Raw genomic sequence first — 23,500 nt, 5'->3', positions numbered from 1 at the left:
TTTTTAGGGGTCCAGACTTTGTAGCTCTTTCAGAACATCAGCTGACTGGATTTGGGAGAAGGAGAAATGGGGAAGGCTTGGGCGAGTTGCTGTGGGGGGTGCAGGGCTGTTGACCGGGATAGGGGTAGCCAGGTGGAAAGCATGGCCAGCTGTAGAAAAATGCTTATTGAAATTCTCAATTATCATTTCCTAGCCTCAGTGCAGTGGGAAGCTGGGAGAAGGTGCTTTTATTCTCCATGGACTTTACAGTGTCCCAAAACTTTTTGGAGTTTGTGCTACAGGATGCAAATTTTTGTTTGAAAAAGCTAGCCTTAGCTTTCCTAACTGCCTGTGTATATTGGTTCCTAACTTCCCTGCAAAGTTGCATATCGCAGGGGGTATTTGACGCTAAAACGGTATGCCACAGGATGTTTTTGTGCTGGTTAAGGGCAGTCAGGTCTGAAGAGAACCAAGGGCTATATCTGTTCCTGGTTCTAAATTTTTTAAATGGAGCCTGCTTATTTAAGATGGCGAGGAAAGCTCTTTTAAAGAATAACCAGGCATCCTCTACTGACAGAATGAGGTCAATATCCTTCCAGGATACCCGGGCCAGGTCGATTAGAAAGGCCTGCACGCTGAAGTGATTTAGGGAGCATTTGACAGTGATGAGGGGTGGTCCGCAGACCCATTATGGACGCAGGCAATGAGAAAGTGATCGCTGAGATCCTGGTTGAAGACAGCAGAGGTGTATTTAGAGGGCAGGTTGGTCATTACGGTTGCTGTCCTTCCAGAATCATGAACCCGGGCCTCCCGAGTGGCGCAGCAGTCTAACACACTGCATCGCAGTGCTTGAGGCGTCACTACAAACCCGGGTTTGATTTCAGGCTGTGTCACAGCCAGCTTTGACCGGGAGTCCCACAGAGTGGCGCAAAATTGGCTCAGTGTGGTCCGGGTTAGGGGAGCTTTACTTGGCTCATCAAGCTCTAGCGACTCCTTGTGGCGGGCCGTGCGCCTGCAGGCTGACTTCGGTTGTCAGTTGAATGATGTTTCCTCCAACACATTGGTGCAGCTGGCTCCCGGGTTAAGCGGCCGAGTGTTAAGAAGCGCGGTTTGGCGGGTCATGTTTCGGGGGACACATGGCTCGACCTTCACCTCTCCCGAGCCTGTTGGGGAGTTGCAGCGATGAGACGAGATCGAAAAGATGTCACAAACCTGTCACACACTGAAGGCCTATAGGTTCACACACTGAAGGTCTATAGGTTCACACACTGAAGGCCTATAGGTTCACACACTGAAGGCCTATAGGTTCACACACTGAAGGCCTATAGGTTCACACACTGAAGGCCTATAGGTTCACACACTGAAGGCCTATAGGTTCACACACTGAAGGCCTATAGGTTCACACACTGAAGGCCTATAGGTTCACACACTGAAGGCCTATAGGTTCACACACTGAAGGCCTATAGGTTCACACACTGAAGGCCTATAGGTTCACACACTGAAGGCCTATAGGTTCACACACTGAAGGCCTATAGGTTCACCACTGAAGGCCTATAGGTTCACACACTGAAGGCCTATAGGTTCACACACTGAAGGCCTATAGGTTCACACACTGAAGGCCTATAGGTTCACCACTGAAGGCCTATAGGTTCACACACTGAAGGCCTATAGGTTTTGAGAATGATGATCAGCAATAGCCAATAAGAGCTCACCAGAGAAGAGGAAATGAGATGATGATGTTGTATCACATCACCCAGAATGTGAATAGTCTCGAGCAGGAGCAATGACTTTAACCAAAGTGTCAAATCGTTACAACTCTGAAGTTCACAAGCAATGATATTCAATTCAAAATGTTGGCTAGATATTTCAACTCTATATGGCAAGTGTCAATGTCTGACTGAAAACATTTGAGGCTGCTTTTTATCACAGCTCGTTGTTGCTACGTTAACAATATAATCACATCATTGTTTTAGAGAGACAGCGTGGAGGCATGGAGAATCCTCCCGACCAAAGTGAAGAATCTTGTAGTGTGTGAGGGTTAGGAGGTGTCTGGTTGGTCAGGAGGGTTAGAAGGTGTCTGGATGGTCAGGAGGGTTAAGGTTAACTTGGAGAATGGTGGCATGGAGAATCCTCCCGACCAAAGTGAAGAATCTTGTAGTGTGTGAGGGTTAGGAGGTGTCTGGTTGGTCAGGAGGGTTAGAAGGTGTCTGGTTGGTCAGGGGGGTTAGAAGGTGTCTGGATGGTCAGGGGGGTTAGAAGGTGTCTGGATGGTCAGGAGGGTTAAGGTTAACATGGAGAATCCTCCCGACCAAAGTGAAGAATCTTGTAGTGTGTGACCCTCAGTCTCTGCTACATCGTGTAGTATACGCACCACTACGTTGGCAAGACAAAAAAAAAACTACAGGAAAGTTTCATGTGAGAGGCTCAGCGATGTTAGTATTTTGAAAGTCGTGCGGTGTACACCCAGCCTAAACTAACATCTGTGCTAGCCAGGCCAAGTTGTGATAACTAGATCCATGTGGTCTCCAGCCACGCAGAGCAGGGCCTTCATTTCAGCCAGCTCTGGGAAGAGAAGGACCATTCTTTCTCAGACACCTGCTGTCCCACAGTGCTATCAATGGAAACATCTCCTGTTGTTACCTGCACTAAGGCAGATCAATATTCCCCACAAAATGAATCACGTACAGCGAGCGATAGACTAGGTAAGAGATTGTTATACAGTACTAGAAAATGCTTAGAAAATGGTACCGGTCCGTATTCACAAAGCTTCTCAGAGGGCCGCTCTAATTATCTAGTCCCACTGTCTTATGATCATTATGATCCAAAAGGCAAAACTGATCCTAGATAAGCACTACTACTATAAGACGCTTTGTGAATACAGGCCTTGTGAGCATATTTATTATGCCGAATCTGCCAATGTACCTCTAAGCTAGTCTACAATGCACATCACATTCATCCAGTCAGTGCATTATCACAGCAGTTGGTCAACTGATTGCTTGGCAGGTAAGCCAAATTCAGTCTACTTAACTGTCATACTTACTGTACTGGTCTCCTAGTTGGACATGTCATGGACAGATGAGACCAGCCATGGCCAATGATATGAAAGACAAAACAATATACATGTAAGTGTTGGAGAAAATGATGTCACTATCCTCTCCCCACAAACGGCTTCGTAGCAGCTATAAATTATGAATAACACTGTGGGACGTTAGAGATAGAGGCCAAACAGTAGAACAAACATGATTCTACTGACAGACTTTCTGTCGACAACACAACCTGCACAGCTCATTGTGCGGGAAATTGCGCCATCTGCCGGTAGATAATACGGTAACTAATTTACCACAATGACCTGGGGAGCCTAACGTTAGCAAGCAAAAATTGTATTATTTGCGTAAAGTATTTCAACTGACCAAGTAACATCGCTTGGTTGTATGATGTTAAAAGTACAAACATATATTGTTTCTGCCTGCATTGGGGCGTTGGACCGGTAACTGAAAGGTTGCTGGATCAAATCCCTGACACGATACACATCTGTCTTTCTGCCCCTGAACAAGGCAGTTAACCCACTGCTCCTAGGCCGTCATTGTAAATAAGGTTTTTTCCTAACAGACTTGCCTAGTTAAATAAAGGTTACATTTAAAAAATTAGTCTAATGTTACTTTGTTTGGTTGGCTAGCTAACGTATTCATATACAGTCATTGCGCTAGCTATGCTAGCCAAAGTTCGCAAACGACGGTTAACTTCTACCTAAATCGTACAGCATTTCAAAACATGTATAGAGTATGTCTTTTAATGCTTTGTTGGCATCTACATTTATGAAACCACGAAGGGTAGCTAGCGATGCTTTATCTTACCATTATTCTAGATAGAGATCCCCGATGACGAGAGTTCGTGTGGCTATTGTAGCAGTTAGCTAGTTAGCTTCGTTGTACAACATATCACCATAGCAACATGCGCAGAAATGTTTAACACGGGTAAAAAAATATTTTTATAACAACAAATAAATAACTTGGAGGCTTTTACATAAATATAGGACGCAAATTAGCACAGAATTAGCAACGAATGCAAAACAATAATAATGTTGTTTCCGGAAGTACAACTATGACCCCTTGCGACACGTGGGTTGACTTCTTCTGTTTTGCTTTTGTCATTGATGGGGGTAGTTAAATATGTTTAATAAATAACCAATCTTGCTTTTACCCGAATAGGACAAGGTGCAGCACCGGCTTAGTAACGTTACTTGAATTTAGTCAAAGATAAATGGCCGAGTGAGATAGACTACCAGTAAGTGACCATGGACAAAACGGATATTCTAACAACTTTAATGGATGTTGGTCGGGGTCCACTTATTGTAGATGGTGGACTAGCAACAGAACTGGAATCAACAGGTTGTAAATTACAGGTGAAATACAACAAATTGCATTTTTATGAGTAATTCCAAAGAGAGCTGGGTTGTAATCATTACATTATTCCAAACAGCAACTTGGGGCGGCAGGGTGGCTTAGTGGTTAGAGTGTAGAGGCGGCAGGGTGGCCTAGTGGTTAGAGTGTAGAGGCGGCAGGGTGGCCTAGTGGTTAGAGTATAGAGGCGGCAGGGTGGCCTAGTGGTTAGAATGTGGAGGCGGCAGGGTGGCCTAGTGGTTAGAGTGTAGAGGCGGCAGGGTATCTAGTGGTTAGAGTGTAGAGGCGGCAGGGTATCTAGTGGTTAGAGTGTAGAGGCGGCAGGGTATCTAGTGGTTAGAGTGTAGAGGCGGCAGGGTGGCCTAGTGGTTAGAGTGTAGAGGCGGCAGGGTGGCCTAGTGGTTAGAGTGTAGAGGCGGCAGGGTATCTAGTGGTTAGAGTGTAGAGGCGGCAGGGTATCTAGTGGTTAGAGTGTAGAGGCGGCAGGGTGGCCTAGTGGTTAGAGTGTAGAGGCGGCAGGGTATCTAGTGGTTAGAGTGTGGAGGCGGCAGGGTAGTCTAGTGGTTAGAGTGTAGAGGAGGCAGGGTAGCCTAGTGGTTAGAGTGTAGAGGCGGCAGGGTGGCCTAGTGGTTAGAGTGTAGAGGCGGCAGGGTGGCCTAGTGGTTAGAGTGTAGAGGAGGCAGGGTAGCCTAGTGGTTAGAGTGTAGAGGCGGCAGGGTAGCCTAGTGGTTAGAGTGTAGAGGCGGCAGGGTAGCCTAGTGGTTAGAGTGTAGAGGCGGCAGGGTAGCCTAGTGGTTAGAGTGTAGAGGCGGCAGGGTGGCCTAGTGGTTAGAGTGTAGAGGCGGCAGGGTGGCCTAGTGGTTAGAGTGTAGAGGCGGCAGGGTATCTAGTGGTTAGAATGTGGAGGCGGCAGGGTGGCCTAGTGGTTAGAGTGTAGAGGCGGCAGGGTATCTAGTGGTTAGAGTGTAGAGGCGGCAGGGTAGTCTAGTGGTTAGAGTGTAGAGGCGGCAGGGTAGCCTAGTGGTTACAGTGTAGAGGCGGCAGGGTAGCCTAGTGGTTACAGTGTAGAGGCGGCAGGGTAGCCTAGTGGTTAGAGTGTAGAGGCGGCAGGGTAGCCTAGTGGTTAGAGTGTAGAGGCGGCAGGGTAGCCTAGTGGTTAGAGTGTGGAGGCGGCAGGGTAGCCTAGGTGTTAGAGCGTTGGACTAGTAACCGGAAGGTTGCAAGTTCAAACCCCCGAGCTGACAAGGTGCAAATCTGTCGTTTTGCCCCTGAACAGGCAGTTAACCCCCTAGGCCGTCATTGAAAATAAGAATTTGTTCTTAACTGACTTGCCTAGTTAAATAAAGGTACAATTAAAAATATATATATATTGTGTTGGACAAATGCAGGTTTGCAACATAATCCGCGTAATGAATATTCTCCTGTACTTCACATCCTGTATATTTGACTAGAATGTTTTGCGTGGATACAGGGAGATCCTTTGTGGAGTGCAAGGCTGCTACATACTAACCCACAGGCTATTAAAGATGCTCATTACAGGTGAGTTGTTTAACATAGACTATTGTTGTAGTTCTGCCTTTACTGTTGCAAAGCATTACAGATGTTGTCTCTCCCTAGGTTTCTGTGTGCTGGTGCTGATGTGATAACCACAGCCACGTACCAGGCTAGTGTTGAGGGCTTCATCAGGCACCTGGACGTCACCCCTGAACAGGCCAACCAACTCATCATGTCAGGAGTGACTCTGGCCAGAGAGACTGTCAAACACTTTATGGCTGACCAGCCTCCATCAGGTGAGCAGGCACTGTAAGTTACAGGTGGAGTTCCTGACAACATACCAGGCCAGGGATGGGAAAGTTTGATGGGTGGGGGGGGCAACAAAACATCTGAACTCATCATGGGGGGGGGCAGTGGCTCATGTTGTTGCCCCCCACACACACATTTTAGCGCCCCCCCTGACAGAAGAGTTTTTTTTATTTTTTTATAACCATTTGAGTTCATTTCCTGCAATTCTACACATTGTCTGGTCACTGCCTACAAACTTAAATGTTGTACAAAACTGTTCTAACTATTGCATTCCATGCCTCATTAAGCTCAAATTCATGTTATTTTTTTCAGGAGAGGAGTAAGCTTCATTCAGCTAAATTTAAATGTTTTTACACAAAATACATTATCGAAATGTTCGTACAAACTTTGTAAGTATTGCAAACATAAGCATGATACGAACAGGCAGTCTAGCGATTTCATGTTTTTCTTAGCTGCTGAGTTACATGCAGCCATTTACTTTCGCCACAATATCAGCATATATGGCATAACTATGGCATCAGGTGACGCAAAACAAACTCGCCCACCGGCAGACTCGTTTCACCGGTCCGAATGCATGCTTGGCTTCCTAAAAACATTTGGCTGCCCAGAGGTGGAACGCAAGCAAGACACAGACACTCAGTCGAATTACAAACTTCATGTTGTACACAAAACTATTGCATTCCAGGCCTCCGTAAACATTGAAGGTGGATGAGGTACGTTTTCCCCTAGGAAAGCGCTATAGAAATCCGAACAATTATTATTATTATTATTATTAATTAGCGATTGGATGTTATTTTTTCATCATCATTGCAAACATTGGCGAAGCTGCTCAGGACCTACCAGCTCAGCCAGGCACTCAGAGATCCTGTAATTTGGACATGATCCCGATGTCTCTGAAGCTCTTATTTCTACGATCAGAGTTGTTAATGTACATTACATGGTATCTTTCTATTTTCTCAGATCGCAGGGTGCCTCTGGTGGCAGGCTCTGTTGGACCTTACGGGGCCTTTTTGCACAACGGCTCGGAGTACACTGGCGCTTACGCTGCGGAGATGAGTGTTGAGGTAAGGCATGCAATGCCAAGAAAGAACTCACATTGGGGTTGACCTATCATTATCTATACTTAACTAAAATATAAAACACAACATGTAAAGTGTTGGTTTCATGAGCTCAAATAAAAAGATCCCAGAAATGTTCCATACGCACAAAATTCTTATTTCTCAAAAATGTTGTGAAAAAATGTGTTTACATCCCAGTTAGTGAGCATTTCTCCTTTGATAATCCATCCACCTGACAGGTGTGGAATATCAAGAAGCTGATCAAACAGCATGATCATTACACAGGTGCACCTTGTGCTGGGTACAATAAAAGGCCACTCTTAAATGTGCAGTTTTGTCACACAACACAGTGCCACAGATGCCTCGATTTTGACAGAGCCTGCAATTGGCATGCTGAATGCAGGAATGTCCACCAGAGCTGTTGCCAGATAATTGAATGTTAATTTCTCTACCATAAGCCGCCTCCAACGACATTTTAGAGAATTCGGCAGTACATCCAACCGGCCTCACAACTGCAGACCACGTGTAACCACGCCAGCCCAGGACCTCCACAACCGGGTTCTTCCCCTGTGGGATCATCTAAGACCAGCCACCTGGACAGCTGATGAAATTGACGAGTATTTATGTCTGTAATAAAGCCCTTTTGTGGCGAAAGACAAATTCTAATTGGCTGGGCCTGGCTCCCCACCCATGGCTGCGCCCCAGTCATGTGAAATCCATAGATTAGGGCTCAATGAATGTATTTCAATTGACTGATTTCATTATATGAACTGTGAAATTGTTCCATGTTGCGTTTATATTTTTGATCAGTATAATAGACTAGTGTTCCTATGGTCTGTCTGCACTCAGTCTCTAGCCTCGTTTATACCTACTGCTAACATGCGTCCTTTGTCCTGATGTTGTCCACATTCTGATTGTGCCCATATGTTTTTTAAATGTATCTCTCTCTGTGTCTCCAGGAACTGAAAGCCTGGCACCGCCCCCAGGTCCACTGTCTAGTTACAGCAGGGGCCGATCTCATTGCCATGGAAACCATCCCAAGCATGAAGGAGGCAGAAGCTCTGGTGGAGCTGCTCAGAGAGTTTCCAGATTCTAAAGCATGGCTGGCCTTCTCCTGTAAGGTAATTCTCGCTATGTAATTAAGACTCTTTCTCAATTTGTCTTTCCTTGATTCCTCGCCGTCCTCTCTCCTCGTCTCCTAAAAGTTCCTACCCTTAAACATTCTTTATCAAAGCATTCTGAGAAATAGGCAAGGAGGACGCAAGGGATCTAGGAAAGACACATCGATTCTCGTTAGTTAGTTAACCTTTATTTAACTAGGCAAGTCAGTTAAGAACAAATGCTAATTTATAATGATAGCCTACCAAGAGGCCTTGTGGGGACGGGGGCTGGGATTTAATAAATAAAATATAAATATGGGACAAAACACACATCACGACAAGACAGACAACACTACATAAAGAGAGACCTAAGATGACAACATAGCAAGTCGACAACACAGCATGGTAGCAACACATGGTAGCAACACAACATGGTACAAACATTATTGGGCACAGGCAACAACACAAAGGTCAAGAAGGTAGAGACAACAATACATCACACAAATCAGCCACAACTGTCAATAAGAGTGTCCGTGATTGAGTCTTTGAATGAAGAGATGGAGATAAAACTGTCCAGTTTGAGTGTTTTGTTGCTGTAAATATGGGATGTAAGAATACAGTGATATCTTCTATTCTCCTCAGGATGGCCAGTGTATATCTGACAGCAGTCGTTTCTCTGAGGCGGTCCAGCTGGCCAGTAGGTCTAGTCAGCTGGTGGCTGTAGGGGTGAATTGCTGTCCTCCAGCCCTGGTCAAGCCCCTCCTAGACTCAGCCAGGACACAGAGGAGACCAGGCCTCGGCTGGGTGGTTTACCCCAACAGTGGAGAGGAGTGGGATACACACACTGGGTGAGTGAAACTAAATTCACCTTGACTGTAATCCCAAAATGGAACCCTATTCCATAGGTCTCTGGTCCAAAAGTAGTGCACTAAATAGGGATTAGGGTGCCGTTTGGGACGAAGACCTTGGCTTTACACAGGTCTGTGACCTGACACATCCAGGTAGGAGTACTAAACACACCGTATCATTTGGCTACACACTGATGTCTGCTGTAGTATAAGAAATCTAGACTATATTAACTTTTCACTTCAGTCTACAGTTCCATGATGATTCCTCGATTGTTTCAAGGGAATATTGAGTGAATCTCTTGTGTTGATTTTGAACCTTTTTTGTATCATTTAAAAGGTGGAGAAAACCAGAGAACAGAATATCTTCAATAGCTGAATTGAGTCTGGAGTGGATGAAACAAGGGTGTGCACTTATAGGTAAGACAACGGCTGAACTAATGTTGTCTTTGTATTAGTACAGGGATGGAAAAACCCCTTTTTGTAGGCCCACGAATCAATTTACAGATCAATGTTTTTTAGGAACTCTTGGGGATTCAATTTACTGTTGCTAGGTAGAATAGTAGAATACACAAGATGCAATTTCAAAATGTTGTTGTGCATCAACAGTGTTTCTGTTATGTCAGTCACTGACAGGTACTCAATTAGCCCATGGCAACATCATTTCACTTAGGGCCCGCAAAAGGCTAGGGCCGGATCTGCCTGCATATGTGTGGGTATAGATAGGGCCCCCAAAAGGCTAGGGCCGGCTCTGACTGCTTAGGGCCCCCAAAAGGCTAGGGCCGGCTCTGACTGCTTAGGGCCCCCAAAAGGCTAGGGCCGGCTCTGACTGCATATGTGTGGGTATAGAGAGGGCCCCCAAAAGGCTAGGGTCGGCTCTGCCTGCTTAGGGCCCCCAAAAGGCTAGGGCCGGCTCTGACTGCTTAGGGCCCCCAAAAGGCTAGGGCCGGCTCTGACTGCTTAGGGCCCCCAAAAGGCTAGGGCCGAATCTGACTGCATGTGTGGGTATGGATAGGGACCCCAAAAGGCTAGGGCCGGCTCTGACTGCTTAGGGCCCCCAAAAGGCTAGGGCCGGCTCTGACTGCATGTGTGGATATGGATGTGGGTACACAGACCCGCGAGCCACTGATGAGTTCAGATATTTTGTGAACCCCGACCCCAATCAAAGTAGCCCATCCCTGAACTAGGATGTCGTGTCTTCCAACAGGAGGGTGCTGCCGCATCAGTCCTGCTCACATAGCGGAGCTACGAAGACAGATACATGGAGACATGTCTGGGTCTGATGCTTCACAGCGGGGACAGGGACGACCTTAAGACAGATACATGGAGACATGTCAGGGTCTGATGCTTCACAGCGGGGACAGGGGATGAGCTCTTATTACTGCTACACTATGTGATCCCACAGTCAGATTATGCAATTAATAACTATTTTAAAATGATACTTTTGATATGAGTTTATATAAATGATGTATTAACCCTCATACTACCAACATATGTTATATAAAGAGAATTTGAATAGTATTTACATCCCTCAACGGTTTGTTAGCATTACAGCTTTATTCTAAAATAGATTTTTTTTTAAATAATAATAGTTTGACTTTTTCCACATTTTGTTGTGTTACCACCTGAATTTAAAATAAGATGGTATTGTCATTCTTTGTTACTGTCTTACACATAATATCAAAGTGGAATTGTGTATTTTCACATGTTTAAAAACGTTTAATTTTTTATAACCTGAAATGTCTTGAGTCAATAAGTATTCAACCCCTTTTGTTATGTCTAAGTCTGTTGAGTAGTAACAATGTGCTTAACGAGTAGCATAATAAGTTGCATGGACTCACTTTGTGTTCAATAATGGTGTTTATCATGATTTTGATTAACTACCTCCTCTCTACCGCACACATACAATTATCTGTAAGGTCCCTCAGTTGAGCAGTGATTCAACCATAAAGACCAATGAGGTTTTCCAATGCCTCACAAAGAAGGGCACCTATTGGTAGATGGGTAAAAAAAAGACGCAGACATTGAATATCCCTTTTAGAATGGTGAAGTTATTAATTACACTTTGGAAGGTGTATCAATACACGCAGTCACTACAAAGATACAGGTGTCCTTCCTAACTCAGTTGCTGGAGAAGAAGGAAACCGCTTAGGGATTTCACCTTGAGGCCAATGGTGACTTTAAAACAGTTAGAGTTGAATGGCTGTGATAGGAGAAAACTGAGGATGGATCAACAACATTGTATTTACTCCACAATACTAACCTAAATGACAGAGTGAAAAGAAGGAAGCCTAAACAGAATACAAATATTCCAAAACATGCATCCTGTTTGTAACAAGGCACGTAAGTAATACTGCAAAGATTGTTGCAAAGCAATTAACTTTTTGTCTTGAGTACAACACATTACTGAGTACCACTCTCCATATTTTCAAGCATAGCGGTGGTTGCATCATGTTATGGGTATGCTTGTAGTTGTTAAGGCCTCAGGATAAAAATAAACAGAATGGAGCTAAGCTCAGGCAAAATCCTAGAGGAAAACCTTGTTCAGTCTGCTTTCCACCAGACACTAGGAGATTAATTCACCTTTCAGCAGGACAATAACCTAAAACACAAGGTCAAACCTACACTGGAGTTGCTTACCAACAAGACAGTGAATGTTCCTGAGTGGCCGAGATACAGTTTTGACTTAAATCTACTTGAAGATCTAAGGCAACACCTCAAAATGGTTGTCGAGCAATGATCAACAACCAATTTGACAGAGCTTGAAGAATTTTTTTAAAGAATAATGGGCAAAGGTTGCACAATCCAGGTGTGGAAAGATCTTCGAGACTCACCCAGAAAGACTCACAGCTGTAATCGCTGCCGAAGGTGCTTCTACAAAGTAATGACTTAGGGGTGTGAATACTTATGTAATGGAAGACCCCCATGAAATGGGCAAAAATGAATGGCAACTTATTGGCATTGGGCGAACCATGTACACAATCACAAATACCACTCAAATGGATGGCAGTTCATCAAAACCATATTGCAACCGGAACATTACAAATGCCAAGTGTAAGAAACCGGAAATCCCATAGGGGGCGAGAGGCAACTGTCGATTTTCATATGGGAAATGGTCTCAGTCAGGTCCCAAGGGTGAGATTTGGAAAATCTGACATTTTGTTAATTTTAAAACCTCATAAAAAGTGCTTTTTTGGACCGTTCATAAATAATAAAAAAAATTGGTCAATTATACATATGTAGTATTATTTGTATGGCATGTTCAATGGAAACAAAGTTTACAACCTCTGATGCGTTTTGGCTGCATGGCCTTTATCAGGGAGTACAAAGATTTGATAATACAATGTCCTCTTTTGAACAGCTTTTTCCAATCAGCCCTAATTAGAAGTGGCAGTGGTTACAAAATTGATTGGACACACCTAGTAAGCAATACGATACACATTAAAGTGAAATACTGTAGATATGTTATCGAAAAAAAACATCAAGGCTAGAAGCATCAGAATGCCTAGAAAGGTAGTTCTAACCTTGAATATGACTGGGCAAAGTGCTAAGACTAGGAGAGACATCTATTCCATAGTACACTAGAACACAGCAAACAAGGACAGCAGTCTAAACTTAGCTGAGGGCAAGTATCCACTAGAACACAGCAAACAAGGACAACAGTCTAAACTTAGCTGAGGGCAAATATCCACTAGAACACAGCAAACAAGGACAACAGTCTAAACTTAGCTGAGGGCAAATATCCACTAGAACACAGCAAACAAGGACAGCAGTCTAAACTTAGCTGAGGGCAAATATCCACTAGAACACAGTAAACAAGGACAACAGTCTAAACTTAGCTGAGGGCAAATATCCACTAGAACACAGTAAACAAGGACAACAGTCTAAACTTAGCTGAGTGCAAATATCCACTAGATGACAGCAAAGGGACCTCTCACAACCCTACAGGAAAGGAGAGAAATTAAAATCTTGATTTATTTGATTTAACCAGGCAAACCAGTTAAGAACAAATTCTTATTTACAATGACGGCCTAGGAACAGTGGGTTAACTGCCTTGTTCAGGGGCAGAACGGCAGATTTGTACCATGTCAGCTCGGGGATTCGATCTTAGCAACCTTTCGGTTACTGGCCTAACGCTCTAACCACCAGGCTACCTGCCGCCCCAATTATTAGTGGCCTGGTTTGACTGTTAAAGACGGTCCTCTTTTCTAATAGAAGCCGGAATATGATCAATACCCGTAACTTGTAGGGAGGCAGGGTTGCCATGAGGTAAGGACTTAGTAGTGCCTTGCCATGGTGTAAGGACTTGTAGTGCCTTGCCATGGGGTAAGGACTTGTAGTGCCTTGCCATGGGGTAAGGACTTGTAGTGCCTTGCCATGAGGTAAGGACTTGTAGTGCCTTGCCATGGGGTAAGGACTTGTAGTGCCTTGCCATGGGGTAAGGACTTGTAGTGCCTTGCCATGGGGTAAGGACTTGTAGTGCCTTGCCATGGGGTAAGGACTTGTAGTGCCTTGCCATGGGGTAAGGACTTGTAGTGCCTTGCCATGGGGTAAGGACTTGTAGTGCCTTGCCATGGGGTAAGGACTTGTAGTGCCTTGCCATGGGGTAAGGACTTGTAGTGCCTTGCCATGGGGTAAGGACTTGTAGTGCCTTGCCATGGGGTAAGGACTTGTAGTGCCTTGCCATAGGGTAAGGACTTGTAGTGCCTTGCCATGGGGTAAGGACTTGTAGTGCCTTGCCATGGGGTAAGGACTTGTAGTGCCTTGCCATGGGGTAAGGACTTGTAGTGCCTTGCCATGGGGTAAGGACTTGTAGTGCCTTGCCATGGGGTAAGGACGTGTAGTGCCTTGCCATGGGGTAAGGACGTGTAGTGCCTTGCCATGGGGTAAGGACTTGTAGTGCCTTGCCATGGGGTAAGGACTTGTAGTGCCTTGCCATGGGGTAAGGACTTGTAGTGCCTTGCCATGGGGTAAGGACGTGTAGTGCCTTGCCATGGGGTAAGGACTTGTAGTGCCTTGCCATGGGGTAAGGACTTGTAGTGCCTTGCCATGGGGTAAGGGCTTGTAGTGCCTTGACATGGTGTAGTCTTCATTACCTATCCGTATGGCGTACTTGTGTTCCACTAAGCGGTCTTGAAGGCGTCTCTTTGTCCGTCCAGTGTAGAACACCTTGCACTGTGGACATGTCAATCTGTAGATGACATGAGTGGTTTTCCAGTTAATGAAATGCTTGACTTGATACTCCAATACTTTACCTGTGCAATATTTCTGCGATGGTTGGTTCCAGCAGGTCTGAGACAGGTAGCACGTCCAGTGAACAGGTCAGCACCTCAGGAGTAAATGTCAGTTGGCTTTTCATCGCCGATCATTAAGAGTTGCCAACACCTGTCTTGTTTCAGATATGATTCTGTTTTGATGTCCTGTGCATCTATCGCTTCTTTAGACTTGCTTTCAATGAGAATGACAGATCTACTCTTTAACTCACATTTCGTTGATTTGGTCGGGTCACTCAAAAAGTAACATATTGCAGCTTCAAGACGAAAAGCATATTTTTGTTTCAATAACTTTGTACAATTACAGCCATTCGCATACGTCGATTACGTCGCATACGTGATTAGCCATTCGCATACGTCGATTACGTCGCATACGTGATTAGCCATTCGCATACGTCGATTACGTCGCATACGTGATTAGCCATTCGCATACGTCGATTAACGGACAGTCTATATCCGGGTTGCGTCCTAGGTTAACGATCCATAAATTGGAGATTTCCGAATTCCCTGTTGTTTTGAACGCGTAACTTTACTCAACATAAAGGCATTGCTTCTTGACTTCTACATGTATTTAGCTTATTTTCTTCTAGGTAAATTGTCGCACGTATTAATAAAAAAAACTCACATGCAGGACGTCGTATGTTTTCTACTGCCGCGTTCAGGTGCTAGTCTGAATTAAGAAACGTAGTCATTTTCTGACTTGCTACCTGGTTGTAAATCAGAAAAAGGCGGCACATGTGTACATACAAACAGTTAGGAGGAAGCAGTTGTTATTCCACTAAAGTCTGATCTGCATAACACGAAGCAGTGGTCGTTTAAAATATTGGTAAGTCTTGGTATGTGAATGACAGTAATTCTAATTAAGTTTCTTTAGTCGTATTTATGGGATATACTGCACAGTATCTGTGCGTTGAAGATGTCAACGATGAATATGACTGGTCTTCTCTCTAATGGTGCTCTAGACAAACACCCGAGTTGGATGCCCGTTCAAAACGATTTTCCAAGTCCGCGGAGCCCGATTGTTATGATGGTTTTTCATTATGCTTTTTTTTTTTTTACAGTTTCCAGTTGTCTTGAAGTACTCAAGTGGTTTCAGAGTTCAGTTATTTTGAACACGGCATAATGCCCAAGAAGCTCCGATTAGACCGCGCTGCACGCATTATAGTGTCAAAATACTTTACTTATTCACCAAATATGGAGTTTCGCCGAACAACTGTCTTAATTTACTCTCGTTATGTACTTCCAAAAACATTTACAAGCCTTTTTTGCACTTCCAATGTATTGAGCTCTTATAGACCTCCGACCTGTGCGTGTCAGTAATCTGTGGTAAATTAGAGGTGACGAATAGGCTTTTTTTCTGGAAGTAACGGGAGTAAATGAAGATAGTTGTTCAGCGAAACTCCAGATTTTTGTGTTTGTGAATAACAAATGCATTTTTACATTATAACGCTTGCAGAGCTATCGAACGGAGTCCGAGCTTCCTGGGCGTTACAGGGATACACATGGTGTAATGGTACACACCTCCAGGGAAACACATGGTGTGGTATATTTATGTTCTATATGTGACATTGATAACTTGATAATACATCTACAATACTCTTCCTGTTCTCCCTAAATATAATTTAAACTCCAAAGACGAGGCTTTTTAATTGTATTTTTAACAAATGTTCCCCCTGCGCAGCCGATCTGCTTTTCCACTGCCACCATGGCCCAAAAGCTGGTAATAATCGACACAGATGCAGGTATAGATGACGCCCAGGCGATAATGATGGCCGCGGCCGCTCCAAGCCTGCAGATCCTGGGGATAACATGCTGCTTCGGAAATACTGATGTGGACAACGTCTGTCAGAATGTGCTGCTGGTGCTGTCTGTCTGTGAACGCACACAGGTAGGAACCCAGCTCAGAGAGGCTTCCCCTGCCCCCGTCTGTATTTTCTTGATGAGGATACAACATCACACGTGTCGCATTCGTTCATACCACACCTGGTTATCTGGGAAGGTCATAACACATGGCTGTATGTTTCTCATAGATTCCAGTGTTCCAGGGTGCTGCTGGTCCCCTGGTGGGGGCCACCAAGGCTTTCAGCGACCACTTTGGGACTGACGGGCTGGGAGATGTGCTGGAGGACAGAGACCCACAGTGGAAGGAGAAGCTCCAGAGAGAGCATGCTGTTAATGCCATGATCAGACTGGTAGCTGCCAACCCTAAACAGGTACTGTAGGCTCCCCATCTGACAACCCCCTAAACAGGTACTGTAGGCTCCCCATTTGACAACCCCCTAAACAGGTACTGTAGGCTTCCCATCTGACAACCCCCTAAACAGGTACTGTAGGCTTCCCATCTGACAACCCCCTAAACAGGTACTGTAGGCTCCCCATCTGACAACCCCCTAAACAGGTACTGTAGGCTCCCCATCTGACAACCCCCTAAACAGGTACTGTAGGCTCCCCATCTGACAACCCCCTAAACAGGTACTGTAAGCTCCCCATCTTCAGTCCGTTGGGAGACAGTGGATGAATGATGATAGTTTGTCACTAAGTGATAATAATACGTGGAATGTGACCATTGCACACCGCCAAGTCTTGTTCCTCGTCCCTTGACAGGTGTCCTTGGTGGCTCTTGGGCCGCTCACCAACCTGGCTCTAGCCATCAGACTGGACCCTTCTTTCCAACAGAACCTGAAGGAGCTCGTCATTATGGGAGGCAACATGGAGGGTAACGTTACAATCAATCATAGACAATAAGGTTGTTTCCAACTGCATCCCAAATGACACCTTATTCTCTACGTAATGCACTGCTTTCTAACAGGGCCCATAGGCACTGGTCTAAAGTAGTGCACTCTGTAGGGGAATCCAGTGCCATTTGGGACTCCACCTATTTTGACCAGTATTTCTCCTTCCAGGTAAAGGGAATGTATCTTTATGTGGAGAGTTTAACTTTGTGATGGATCCTGAATCTGCCTTCATTGTCTTGGAGGAGTACCTCTGTCCTACACGCATAGCATCATGGGAGTATTGCTGTAGGAATAAACTGGAATGGGTAAGGAGTTAGGGTCAACCTTCAGGTGGCTCTTATTACTTTATCTATATAGGACACAAAATTATTACTAATAACCGTTCAGAATAGCATTGACTTCAACAGTTCTCTGTACACTCATAACCCCACCTAATGTACGATTTACCTGATTTTATTACGGGAACACAATCAATATTAATAAAATAGTTTTGTATTTCATTGATTACTCACAGCTTGCACTTCCTAGTTGCTAAGGAATGCTCCCTTTCCATGTACACTACTTAACTAAAGTCTGCCGACCTCAACAGGACTTAAATAAATACTCAAATGAACCCCTTTTTAAGTTTGATTTGTCTTGTGTTTAACTGTGTTTTCATTGACCAGGAATTCTTTGAAAAACTGATTAATGAGGACACGCCTGCTGGTCGCTTCATGAAGATGATCACGTCCAAGTGTTGGGGTTATTCCAAGGAGGCCATGCTGAGTAAGAGGGATGTGTACTTCGGGCCTGGCTTTGTCTCCTACGATGCTTATGCAGTGGCAGCGTGTATAGACAGCTCTGTGGTGACGGAGAGTATAGAGTGTGCCGTCAGGGTGGAACTACAGGGGGAGCTATGCAGAGGGATGATGGTTCTGGATCAGAGGAACAAACTGAACAAAAGCCACCGTGTTTCTGTCATGAAGACCTGTGATCTGACCAAGTTCAGGCAGTTACTCATGGCTTCCCTTAAACAACCCTGTAGGAAGTAGGCTACGAGACGGATCAACCTGATGTCGGCCATGCGTTGTAGATCACCTGCTGGGTGATGACAAAAGGTGGAGATATAGCTGCAAGCAGCAATGAACGGGGTTCACAGGATGACAGAAAGGAGACTAGATCAGTTAGTGCTTGCTTTTTTTTATCTATCTGCCAAAAATAATGGAAGCATGAATGAGGGATACAAAGTATATTGAAAGCAGGTGCGGTTCCTGAGTTAATTATCGTCCCATTCTTCAATGGGTTTTGAGAAGGAGAGGATGCAATTGAGATTCTCTAGGTCAAATGGGATGGCGGATATGAGGGTTTAAGTGAGACTGCGCATAACAGCGCCACCCACCGGCCAATCCGCTCCACTTTTTTTGACAGTTTCTGTGTACCAATCTATGCAGGAGTTGTTTGACAGTGTGAAGAAAAAATTTTAATCAGATAACATGTTTCACAGTTTGTTGTGGGGTCACAGACGGCAATCCCACAGCCAAAGTTTGTGTTGGTCCATCTTGTCTGTAAGTATCTTCTCACAGCCTCTAGGGTGGACTGGCCCAGAGTCTGAGAGAGACTTACACATACAGGTATAAGACATTAACTAACCCAGACAACACATCAAACACTCAGGGCCTTATTTTCACATCTGATTTGTACCGTTTAATCAAATAAAATGCATTTTAATGAGTTCAGTCTGCCTTTTATTTCAATTTGGTGACAGTATTAACCCTTAAAGGGACACTTCAGGCCCCGACTTCCAGATGAACTCATGGATATAGTTTTTACGTCTCTTTATGAAGGATGTTACAGGAAGTTTCGTGAGCCAATGAGAACTAGCGTTAGCGCAACGACTGGAAGCCTGACATCTGTTAGCAGGAAACTTCCTTCAAACTGCATGCAGACAAATGGCATCCACAAATTCATCTGACTCTGGGGAAATAGATAAAGGGCCTCAGTGAAAATACAGAAGTATTCCTTTAACCAAATTTTAAATCAATTCCAACAAGCTATTTTATTTTTTAAAGACAATATTCATGATGTTTCCATGAGTGGACTGTAAACAAAGCAGATCCTAACTGTTCAATAGGACGGCATTCAAAGGGTGTCCTCTGTCCTGAATGAAACCACATTTAAAATCAGCAAAGAAAATAATGAAGGACACTAGTCTGGTCCCAGACGTGTTCTAGTCCAACGAAGAGCAGCATGATTGCACAAACACACTGGCATCCGGGCTAGAAAACAACCCTTAAAACAGAGGACAGTGCATTGTGAAAGTATTCAGACCCCTTCACTTGTTCCACATTGTTACGTTAGTCTTATTTCAAAAAGGGATTTAAATGTTTTCCACCTCAATCTGCACACAATACCCCATAATGACAAAAGTTTAGACATTTTTGTAAATGTATAAAAACAGAAATACCTTAATTACATAAATATTCAGACCCTTTTGCTATTAGACTTGAAATTGAGCTCAGGTGCATCATGTTTCCATTGCTCATCCTTGAGATGTTTCTACAACTTGATTCGAGTCCACCTGTGGTAAATTCAAGTGATTGGACATGATTTGGAAAGGCCCCACAGTTGACAGCGCATGTCAGAGCAAAAACCAAGCCATGAGGTCGAAGGAATTGTCCGTAGAGCTCATAGACAGGATTGTGTCGAGGCACAGATCTGAGGAAGGGTACCAAAACATTTCTGCAGCATTGAAGGTACCCAAGAACACAGTGGTCTCCATCATTCTTAAATGGAAGACGTTTGGAACCAACAAGACTCTTCCTAGAGCTGATCGCCCGACCAAACTGAGCAATCGGAGGAGATGGGGCTTGGTCAGGGAGGTGAGCAAGAACCCAATGGTCACTCTGACAGCTCCAGAGTTCCTCTGTGGAAATGGGAGAACCTTCCAGAAGGACAACCATCTCTGCAGCACTCCACCAATCAGACCTTTATGGTAGAGTGGCCAGACAAGCCACTCCTCAGTAAAAGACACATTACAGCCCACTTGGAGTTTGTCAAAAGGCACTAAAGAACTCTCAGACCACGAGAAACAAGATTCTCTGGTCTGATGAAACCAAGATTGAACTATTTGGCCTGAATGCCAAGCGTCACGTCTGGAGGAAACCTGGCACCATCCCTACGGCGAAGCATGGTGGTGGCAGCATCATGCTGTGGGGATGTTTTTCAGAGGCAGGGACTGGGAGACTAGTCAGGATTGAGGGAAAGATGAATGGAGTAAAGTACAGAGAGATCCTTGATGAAAACCTGCTCCAGAGCACTCAGGACCTCAGACTGGGGTGAAGGTTCACCTTCCAACAGGACAACAACCCAAAGCACACAGCCAAGACAACACAGGAGTGGCTTCTGCACAAGTCTCTGAATGTTCTTGAGTGACTCAGCCAGAGCCCTGACTTGAACCCGATCGAACATCTCTGGAGAGACCTGAAAGTAGCTGTGCAGCAACGCTCCCCATCCAACCTGACAGAGCTTGAGAGGATCTGCAGAGAAGAATGGGAGAAACTCCTCAAATACAGGTGTACCAAGCTTGTAGCATCATACCCAAGAAGACTCGAGGCTGTAATCGCTGCCCAAGGTGCTTCAACAAAGTACTTTTTAAAATTATAAATTAGCTTTGTCATTATGGGGTATTGTGTGAAGATTGAGGGAAAAAACATTTATTTATTCAATTTTAGAATAAGGCTGTAACCTAAACAAAATATGGAAAAAGTCAATGGGTCTGAATACTTTCCAAATGCGTTGTATGTGTCTGCTACACACAACGTGCTTATTTCAACAGAGTAACACTGCACCATACAGCAGCACTGAGCCACAAAACCGACCAGCATTACCTAGCTCGGGTCCAGGGTGTTACAGCGACCTGGACCAGAGCTAGTGAACAACAGATCAGCATTACATAGCTCTGGTCCAGGGTGTTACAGCAACCTGGACCAGAGCTAGTGAACAACAGACCAGCATTACCTAGCTCGGGTCCAGGGTGTTACAGTGACCTGGACCAGAGCTAGTGAACAACAAACCAGCATTACCTAGCTCTGGTCCAGGGTGTTACAGCGACCTGGACCAGAGCTAGTGAACAACAGATCAGTATTACATAGCTCTGGTCCAGGGTGTTACAGCGACCTGGACCAGAGCTAGTGAACAAGAGACCAGTAATACCTAGCTCTGGTCCAGGGTGTTACAGCGACCTGGACCAGAGCTAGTGAACAAGAGACCAGTAATACCTAGCTCTGGTCCAAGGTGTTACAGCGGCCTGTGTCGGTAAAAACATTCCTTTCCTCTTGTTTACATTTAAGAGGTGTCCCTAAAAATGAATCTGAATCAAGACTGTATTTACCAATCCCCCCCTGAATAAAAAGCATGTAACTGCTGTGAACTAAATGATCAGGGGGTTTTGGTTGGTGTTAGAAAGTGCTGGGGCTACCAAATTACATTGAAACCTTTTCTAGACGGGACTCGTCGATAAAATGATTTTTTTTTGATGTATGTTCAAGTACTGTTTAACAACTGATACCATGGTATGTTTCTGATTTAGACCAGCATCCGTACATGAGGTCTGCTCACATGACGTAAATATGCCATTTACATGAATGCATGATTTACGTGATAATTCAGTTAAGAATTATCACATCTGTGAGAGCGAGTTAGCCTGAGTTCCAGCCTGTTGGTGCTACGCCAACTCTTTGGCAATCATTTTCATGCCACGTCGCCATGTTTGGCTTGATAAAGACAGCATTGGAGTTGGCACGAGCTGAAACAGATTTGGGACCAGGCTAAGAGCGAGTGCCTGTTACTCCTCAGTGGCTGGACCAGGGCTCTGAGCCATGTCTGCTGAGGGTGGGCCTCCAGGGGTCGTAGGAATGGCTCATCTCAGTGGGGGCAGTTGGAGGGGCCAGGCCCAGGGTGGGGATGCTGCTGGGTAAGTCTGGGAGGGTGGAGGAGGTGGGAGTGAAGGAGTGTAGTGCAGTGTCTCCACTAGTGGACCAGATGGAGCTGCCAAAGGGGGTGGTGGTGGACCAGGGGTTCCTGCTGCTACCCAGGACAGACTGGAGAAACAGAGGGAATCATTTGTTTTAATATTTGTCTCAATATACAGTGCCTTGCGAAAGTATTCGGCCCCCTTGAGCTTTGCGACCTTTTGCCACATTTCAGGCTTCAAACATAAAGATATAAAACTGTATTTTTTTGTGAAGAATCAACAACAAGTGGGACACAATCATGAAGTGGAACGACATTTATTGGATATTTCAAACTTTTTTAACAAATCAAAAACTTAAAAATTGGGCGTGCAAAATTATTCAGCCCCTTTACTTTCAGTGCAGCAAACTCTCTCCAGAAGTTCAGTGAGGATCTCTGAATGATCCAATGTTGACCTAAATGACTAATGATGATAAATACAATCCACCTGTGTGTAATCAAGTCTCCGTATAAATGCACCTGCACTGTGATAGTCTCAGAGGTCCGTTAAAAGCGCAGAGAGCATCATGAAGAACAAGGAACACACCAGGCAGGTCCGAGATACTGTTGTGAAGAAGTTTAAAGCCGGATTTGGATACAAAAAGATTTCCCAAGCTTTAAACATCCCAAGGAGCACTGTGCAAGCGATAATATTGAAATGGAAGGAGTATCAGACCACTGCAAATCTACCAAGACCTGGCCGTCCCTCTAAACTTTCAGCTCATACAAGGAGAAGACTGATCAGAGATGCAGCCAAGAGGCCCATGATCACTCTGGATGAACTGCAGAGATCTACAGCTGAGGTGGGAGACTCTGTCCATAGGACAACAATCAGTCGTATATTGCACAAATCTGGCCTTTATGGAAGAGTGGCAAGAGGAAAGCCATTTCTTAAAGATATCCATAAAAAGTGTCGTTTAAAGTTTGCCACAAGCCTGGGAGACACACCAAACATGTGGAAGAAGGTGCTCTGGTCAGATGAAACCAAAATTGAACTTTTTGGCAACAATGCAAAACGTTATGTTTGGTGTAAAAGCAACACAGCTGAACACACCATCCCCACTGTCAAACATGGTGGTGGCAGCATCATGGTTTGGGCCTGCTTTTCTTCAGCAGGGACAGGGTAGATGGTTAAAATTGATGGGAAGATGGATGGAGCCAAATACAGGACCATTCTGGAAGAAAACCTGATGGAGTCTGCAAAAGACCTGAGACTGGGACGGAGATTTGTCTTCCAACAAGACAATGATCCAAAAAATAAAGCAAAATCTACAATGGAATGGTTCAAAAATAAACATATCCATGTGTTTAGAATGGC

The 23,500-nt window shown here is 44.7% G+C and overlaps 4 protein-coding genes across 13 annotated transcripts in view; 2 read left to right on the top strand and 2 right to left on the bottom strand.

The window, feature by feature from the left end:
* The window catches only part of nme7 (NME/NM23 family member 7), a 115,932-nt gene extending 111,663 nt beyond the window's left edge, over positions 1-4,269 (bottom strand). The window contains 2 exon segments of one of the 4 annotated variants that reach the window (NM_001160554.1): positions 3,020-3,031; positions 3,834-3,856. In NM_001160554.1, coding sequence (NP_001154026.1) covers positions 3,020-3,031; positions 3,834-3,836 — 15 coding nt within the window. In that variant the 5' untranslated portion in view covers positions 3,837-3,856. 4 annotated transcript variants of the gene reach the window in all.
* Positions 4,091-10,925, top strand: zgc:172121 (homocysteine S-methyltransferase). Of its 2 annotated transcripts, XM_021608797.3 has the most exons (8): positions 4,091-4,381; positions 5,851-5,918; positions 5,997-6,169; positions 7,143-7,246; positions 8,200-8,361; positions 8,983-9,188; positions 9,526-9,605; positions 10,393-10,925. In XM_021608797.3, the coding sequence occupies exons 1-8, from the start codon at positions 4,274-4,276 to the stop codon at positions 10,497-10,499; spliced, it is 1,008 nt and encodes a 335-aa protein (XP_021464472.1). In that variant the 5' UTR covers positions 4,091-4,273; the 3' UTR covers positions 10,500-10,925. The 2 variants fall into 2 exon arrangements, with proteins under 2 accessions (XP_021464472.1, XP_090086594.1); XM_090230468.1 differs by lacking the exon at positions 5,851-5,918.
* Positions 10,926-14,789: 3,864 nt separating this feature from the next.
* On the top strand, positions 14,790-18,903 carry si:ch211-201h21.5 (nuc_hydro_CeIAG domain-containing protein). Of its 6 annotated transcripts, none has more exons than XM_090230200.1 (7): positions 14,790-15,284; positions 15,915-15,996; positions 16,140-16,346; positions 16,489-16,671; positions 17,063-17,174; positions 17,362-17,498; positions 17,859-18,903. In XM_090230200.1, exons 2-7 carry the CDS (start codon positions 15,994-15,996, stop codon positions 18,222-18,224), a joined length of 1,008 nt encoding a protein of 335 aa, XP_090086326.1. In that variant the 5' UTR covers positions 14,790-15,284; positions 15,915-15,993; the 3' UTR covers positions 18,225-18,903. The 6 variants fall into 6 exon arrangements, with proteins under 6 accessions (XP_090086326.1, XP_090086297.1, XP_090086257.1 ...); XM_090230171.1 differs by having other exon boundaries at positions 14,802-15,284; positions 15,520-15,996; XM_090230237.1 differs by having other exon boundaries at positions 14,878-15,048.
* Positions 18,904-23,500, bottom strand: part of tmem131 (transmembrane protein 131) — a 121,179-nt gene continuing 116,582 nt past the window's right edge. Inside the window, exon 34 of the mRNA XM_090230378.1 lies at positions 18,904-22,271. Coding sequence (XP_090086504.1) covers positions 22,023-22,271 — 249 coding nt within the window. The 3' untranslated portion in view covers positions 18,904-22,022. The remainder of the gene's footprint in view (positions 22,272-23,500) is intronic.

Source organism: Oncorhynchus mykiss, chromosome 1 (genome assembly GCF_057628025.1).
Source record: "Oncorhynchus mykiss isolate SJ-2025 chromosome 1, ASM5762802v1, whole genome shotgun sequence".
NCBI classification, from domain to species: domain Eukaryota; kingdom Metazoa; phylum Chordata; class Actinopteri; order Salmoniformes; family Salmonidae; genus Oncorhynchus; species Oncorhynchus mykiss.
This window is presented reverse-complemented; position numbering and strand designations above follow the sequence as displayed.

What these genes read in the sequence shown, in the direction of transcription:
- zgc:172121 (XM_021608797.3), top strand. Translation starts at nt 4,274, where the DNA reads ATGGACAAAACGGATATTCTAACAACTTTAATGGATGTTGGTCGGGGT. An exon ending in GGCTGGCCTTCTCCTGTAAG is followed by an intron (nt 8,362 to 8,982) that starts GTAATTCTCGCT and finishes TATTCTCCTCAG; the next exon opens with GATGGCCAGTGTATATCTGA. An exon ending in GAGTGGGATACACACACTGG is followed by an intron (nt 9,189 to 9,525) that starts GTGAGTGAAACT and finishes ATCATTTAAAAG; the next exon opens with GTGGAGAAAACCAGAGAACA.
- si:ch211-201h21.5 (XM_090230200.1), top strand. An exon ending in CTGTCTGTGAACGCACACAG is followed by an intron (nt 16,347 to 16,488) that starts GTAGGAACCCAG and finishes TGTTTCTCATAG; the next exon opens with ATTCCAGTGTTCCAGGGTGC. An exon ending in TAGCTGCCAACCCTAAACAG is followed by an intron (nt 16,672 to 17,062) that starts GTACTGTAGGCT and finishes GTCCCTTGACAG; the next exon opens with GTGTCCTTGGTGGCTCTTGG.